The 6,271-nt window shown below is 49.8% G+C and overlaps 1 protein-coding gene across 1 annotated transcript in view; it reads right to left on the reverse strand.

Annotated features, from left to right (window-relative positions):
- STRC (stereocilin) overlaps nt 1-4,231 on the reverse strand; it is an 18,975-nt gene extending 14,744 nt beyond the window's left edge. Inside the window, exons 1-4 of the mRNA XM_003791772.2 lie at nt 4,189-4,231; nt 3,095-3,877; nt 2,982-3,006; nt 773-2,027 (exon numbers count right to left, since the gene is read on the reverse strand). Coding sequence (XP_003791820.1) covers nt 773-2,027; nt 2,982-3,006; nt 3,095-3,877; nt 4,189-4,231 — 2,106 coding nt within the window. The remainder of the gene's footprint in view (nt 1-772; nt 2,028-2,981; nt 3,007-3,094; nt 3,878-4,188) is intronic.
- Between the last annotated feature and the right edge of the window lie 2,040 nt (nt 4,232-6,271).

A 6,271-nucleotide genomic window follows, 5' to 3' on the forward strand; every position in this document is an offset into this window, starting at 1 on the left:
AGGCAAGAGAATCACTTAAGCCCAAAAGTTGGAGGTTGCTGTGAGCTGTGATACCATAGCACTCTACCGAGAGTGACATAGTGAGACTCTGTCTCAAAAAACAAAACAAAACAAAACAACAACAATATGGTATTGAACATATTCTAGTAGTGAGGATCTAGCTTCTTCATTCTACAGAGAAGAAACTGAAGTCCAGAAAAACTAAATTAAATTACCTGCCTAAGATCACACTAATATGTGGAATAGTTGAATCTAGAACCAAAGTCTTCTGGTTCACAGTCCCCTGAATTTTTCTCTTTCCTGCCTTATTTTCCTATACTCTGCCAGCATTTAATTCTCGCTCTCCAGGGAGAGAATTTGAGCTCAAGAACTTGAATCCTTTCCTTTCTGGAGCAGAAAGGGGAGAGTCAAAGAGTCCAAAAGAATAATGAGATAACAATTATTATATGTTTTGCTAGGCCCACAGCATGCATTATCTTATGTAATCCTTACAACCAGACTAAAAGTGTTATATCATTACTATCTCTAGTTTACATACGAGAAAAGAAAAGAAATGAGAAAAGAAATATGAGAAAAGAAAAATATTTCTTAGAGAGGTTAAATAACTTATTCATTGTTGGTCACAGAAGTAAGATAGGAACCCAAGCCTGTCTGACTCTATGAGCTGTGTCTTTAAACCACTACACTATCCTACCACCTCTCAGTATTAGAGGAATCGCCCTGGAGGCCCTCCCCTCTGTTCCAGGAGCTCTCACCCTGGCAGGTCACTCACACTGAAGCAGGCCAGCAGCTCCATCTTGCTTATAGCAGAACTGGGGCTGACAGGGGGTTCAAAGCCTGGTGGAGTTGGCCGCTCCTCTTGTTCCAGGTACTCTCCGATTGTCCGTAGTACACTGCGCCGGCCCTCTGGGCGAAAGGCATCCCAGAAGGAGCAGTTGTCTGGGAGACTGGAGAGCAGCAGGGCCTGACCCAGCATCCCCTGGGCCTCAGCCCCTCCAGCCCCTGGACCTAGAAGGAAGGTCAACAGGCGCAGGAAATAGTGTAGGCGTGTGGGGTGGGCAAGAGCTGGCACAGAGGACTGACAACGTGGCAATTGGGATAACATACCAAGCAGGAAAGGGCCAGGAGTCAGACAGAGTGGGGATGGTCCCAGTGGGGGCAGAGAGGGCAGAAGAGGTCCCAGCAACCCTTCAAGGAAGCAAGTGTCATTGCCCCCACGACTTATCCTGCACTGGCCTGCTAGCCAAGGCCAAAAGGGCACCAGAGCCTCATACATGGTGTCATTGGCACAAACCATCACCAGAAAGCTGCCCCCATCTGGGCAGCGTTCCCCACAGGGTCCAATGTGGCAGGGCGGGGAGGCAGTGACATCCAGGGTAGGGCCCTGGCACACATGCTGAATCCAAGCCTGGTTGCTCGGGGGCACAGCCTGAAGACTCGTCTCCCCACATAGTTGGTCAGCCCACAAGGTCTCATTCTCCAAGAAGCAGCCCCAGAAGATCTCTGGGGTGAGGGGAACAGGGGGTAGGCCTCCAGGGCAGCTCGTGGGTGGTGGGAGCAGGCCAGCACAGAGCTGCTTTACCAGGCGGCGGTTGGGGCCAGACAGGGCTGAAAAGGAGAGGTTGCTACAGATCGCATCCAGAAACTGATCAGGAAACTGGTCGTGGCAGGCCCGCAGCCAGCCTTGGGCACCTGGTGCCCATGAGACTGCATACCACACAGCTGTCTGGCAGATGGCAGCAGTGCTAGGAGGGGGCTGCGGGGTGGCTGGCTTGGCATGCTGGCAGAGCAGGTGGATGGAGAAGTTGGAAATGCTGTAGGGTGGTGCTGGCCCTGTGTGGTTCTCGCAGAGGGCCTCCACAGAGATGGCTCGCCGCTGGCGAGGGCTGATGTGGGCTGAAGGCTGAGAAGCTCTAGGCAGAGGCACACCCGTGCTGAGGCAGTGCAGGAGGGCAGGGGGTGGGGGTGGCGATCCAGACAGAAAGCCCAGTGCCTGGACATCCCAGGAAAGGTTGTGTCGGACACCCCTGGGTAGAGAGGGAGGAGCAGGCAGGATCTGGTTAGTTCACATTTTCTCCAGTTATATTCCGCCAGAATCCAGTGTTAAAGACACTGATCCTGCAAGGGGCATGGCAAGCATAGGTTTTTCCAAAAGTGAGGTCCCTGGGAGTATAGGCATTACTGGTTAAAATGCTGGGATGGGGGAAAGAGGAGAGAGCTGTCCTGGCACAGCACAGAATCACCTAGGACCTAGGAGCAGCCCCAGTTGGAGTTCCTTCTGTCTACCTGGTTCTGTTTTGCCTGCTGTCTGCATATGCTTTTAGGTAAACACAATCCTTGGTTGGCCTCTTATCAAGAAATCTATACAATAATTGAATATGTCTAAATGTGCTCTGGTATGGTTATACTGAAAAGAAAGGAGGTAGAGGAATCTAGTCTTGCCTTTATTTTCCATAACCCATCTTTCTCTCTCTCTCTCTTTTTTTTTTTCTCTATTTTTAGTAGAGATGGGGTCTTGATCTGGCTCAGGCTGGTCTTGTACTTCTGAGCTCAAGCAATCCACCTGCCTCAGACTCCCAGAGTGCTAGGATTACAGGCATAAGCCACCACACCCGGCCACCATATCCCATCCTTATTGGCTAGCATTTATTAAACACTATCTGCCAGGCACTGTTCTAAGTAGTTTATACATAAGGCATCAACTCATTTAATCACTTGCAACAATTCTGCAGTAACTAATATTATCATCCTTATCTTATAGACAGGGAAACTGAGGCATAGAATGAGTATGTAATCAACCCAAGTTCACCTGGCCAGGAAGAAGTGGAGCCGGGACACCACCCCACATAGCCATACTCAAAAGCCTTTAAATCACACTCCTCCCATCAGTTTTCTCTTCAACTCTGGAGGCTGATGCCTTCAGCTCTCTACTCCCAGATTTCCCAGTCCCAATTGCTCAGAACTGGTCTCCTGGTACTTACCATAAGAGCAGCTGTTGAAGGTTACCTAGGAGGGAAAGAGTAAGAAAGAGAACCACCCCAGTCTCATCCCTCTTGCCCTGCCACATCCCAGCCCCAGCCCTGGTAGCACTCACCTCCCTGGCACTGCCCATTGGCATCAGTCTCTGGCTGCCCCAGAATGGAAAAGACCTCATCCTGTAGGGAGTGAGTGACACGGAGCAGCCCGTCCTGAAAGGCAGCATAGAGGGGGGCCCCCACTGTGCGAAGCAGACCGCCCCAAAGAGCTTCCTCAGAGCCTGGCTCTCCTGTTGGAGTAAGCAAGCCCAGCAGACCCTGCAACAAGTGAGGGGCTGGCTCCCTCCCATTGAGTTCGGTTGCATTTGTAGGGTCCACGCTGGGCTGCACCTGCAGCAGGGCCTGCCAGCGTGTGCCCTCTAACAACAACAGCAGAGAAGGCAGCCAGTCAGCAGCCAGGACACAGTCAGAGGGCCCATCACGGGTGCATGGGGGCCGGGTAGGGGCAGAGGGCCCCCCAGGAACTAAGGCTCCCAGAAGCACCTCTACAAGCCCACCGAGCACACCTGCCTGGTGCACCAGGAAGTCCCGGGGAGTCTGCTCCTGTCCTAGCAGTGCCAGCACATCCCCCAGCAGCCCTAACATTGGTTCCCAGTCTGGGCTGCCTCTCAGTGTCACTAGAAAATCATGAAGCCGGAGGGCAGGAGGCTGGAGAGGTGGGGGCTCTCCCACCGGTCCTTCCCCCATTCTCCCAAGCTCGAAGGAAGAAATATTGGCCAGAAATGCAGAGAACTGTGAGCGTCTGAGGGAACCCTGGGGAGCCTGGTCCAGAGTGGAGAGCAATGACTTCAGGAGGGCGAGACCAGGGTCCAAGGACTGAGGACCAGTAGGGGCCAGAGTCACTATAAAGAGAGAAATCAGAGGTCACTAAAGGGGTGGAACCTAGAGCCCAAACTCAGCCTCAGCACTCCTCTGAGCACAATTCCCTGCCTGGATCTAAAGATAGGAGAGGGGATGGCAAGCTGATCTCCTTTTACTGACATAGAATTAAGTCTTGGCCTGCTTTCTTTACCCTCATTTTCTCCCTTAGCACCACTCTTTGCTCCTCTTTCTTGTCCATTTATCTTTTATCTAACTGGTTGACTTCCACATTCTTAAGTCTTTTTCTAGCAAGCCCCTCCTTCATCCAAGCCCTGCTCGCTCTTCCTCTCACCTGCACAAGACAGCAGCAGCAGGGGCCAGAGGCTCAGAGCCATATTTCCTGGTGAACACCCGTAGGAGAAGTGAGTTATGGTTATTCTCACCTTGTGCGGGATAGCAGGTGAGGGCAGGCACTGCAGGCAGCCTGAGGCTCCACTGACACTGTAATGTGGTCTTTCAGGAAACAATATCTGTAACCTGACAGCAGGTTTGTCACCTGAGCCACTGAATACCTGATCCTTTGGCTCTGGATAAGCGTGTGCTTCTGTGAGAGGGACCAATGATAGGGTATCCCAGGGGGGCCATGGAGGAACCCAAGGAGATAGCTTGAGTTAGGAGCCAGTGATACAGAGAAGAGTGAGTAGACAAGGAGATGGAGAACTAGAAACTAGAGCTATAATCTGGTGGTCTGCAGAAAAATAGAAGAAAACAAAGAGGGCTCGGTGCCCATAGCTCAGTGGTCAGGGCACCAGCCACATATACCAGGGCTGGTGGGTTCGAACCCAGCCTGGGCCTACCAAACAACAATAACAACTACAACAAAAAAATAGCTGGGCATTGTAGTGGGCACCTGTAGTCCCAGCTACTTGGGAGGCTGAGGCAAGAGAATCACTTAAGCCCAGGAGTTTGAGATTGCTGTAAGCTGTCATGCCACAGCACTCTACCGAGAGTGACATAATAAGACTGTGTCTCAAAAAAAAAAAAAAAGAAAGAAAGAAAGAAAAAGAAAACAAAAAGATTAAAAGGAGATAAGAAGCAAGTAAGATTTGAGGAAATTGAGGAAGAAAGGGAGCTTAGGATAAAGAAACTGGACAGCTAGGTATAAACAGAGAAGAGAAATGAAGACAGAGATTCAATTCAAGGATGGAGAATTCAGAAAGAGAGCTGCTTTTGATGCACTACCCAGAAACACAAAAAGTTAAGAGCTCAGCAGTACCCCGAGAGCACAGAGACCAAATCTTGCAAACTGGTGAATAAGTTTGTGAGTTGCTCATGAGACCATTCAAATGTGTGAATTTTCCTTTTGGCTCTCTCTCTCTCTTGGCCTAGGTGAAAGCCCTGTAGAAAATTCTGGGCTAAGAAAAGATGAACCAAATTAAATCCCTATGCCAGGGGTGTACTCCCTCTATATACAGAACAGTTCATAGATTAGAGAGATTCAATTGGAAATAACCTGGTCTGATCAGGGTTAGAAGTCTTATCCAGTCTGGGCACTGTGGCTCATGCCTGTAATCCTAGCACTCTAGGAGACTGAGATGGGTGGATTGCTTGAACTCAGGAGTTTAAGAGCTAGACCTTATCTCTAAAAATAGCTGGGTGTTGTGGTGGGTGCCTGTAGTTCTAGCTACTTGGGAGACTGAGGCAAGAGGATCACCTAAGCCCAAGAGTTTGAGGTTGCTGTGAGCTATGACTCAATGGCACTCTAGCCAGGCAACAAAGTAAGACTTTGTCTCAAAAAGAAAACAAAGTCTTATGCATTCTAACACTGGGCACCATGGCTCATGTCTGTAATCATAGCACTCTGGGAGACCAAGACAGAAGGAGGATCCCTTGAGCTCAGGAGTTCAAGACTAGCTGAGCAAGAGTAAGACCTTGTCTCTACTAAAAATAGAAACATTAGCCAAACGTTGGGCCCTATTGTGCCAGCTACTCAGGAGGCTGCGGCAGGAGGATCTCTTGAACTCAAGAGTTTGAGGTTTCTGTGAACTAGGCTAACACCACAGCACTCTAGCCTAGGGCAACAGGGTCAAACTCTGACAAAAAAAAAAAAAAAAGAAGTCCTATCCATTCCCTTTACATGGCACCAGCTCTAAAACAATAATTCAACACCGAGGCTTCACCTGAACATTTATTCTGCCTTTTTTGACTTAGAATCCTTTCCCATTTTCTCCTCCAAACCCACACATTGAATTCCATTATAAATGCTTCTTCCCTAGAAGGTTCACTTAGGAATAAAGAGTTTTAGAAATGGATAAGATCTGGCTCGGCGCCTATAGCTCAACCGGCTAAGGCGCCAGCCACGTACACCTAAGGTGGCGGGTTCGAATCCCCAGCCCGGACCGGTGGCTCACGCCTATAATCCTAGCACTCTGTGA

This window comes from Otolemur garnettii, unplaced genomic scaffold (genome assembly GCF_000181295.1).
Source record: "Otolemur garnettii isolate 467f Iridium unplaced genomic scaffold, OtoGar3 scaffold00050, whole genome shotgun sequence".
Taxonomy (NCBI): Eukaryota; Metazoa; Chordata; class Mammalia; order Primates; family Galagidae; genus Otolemur; species Otolemur garnettii.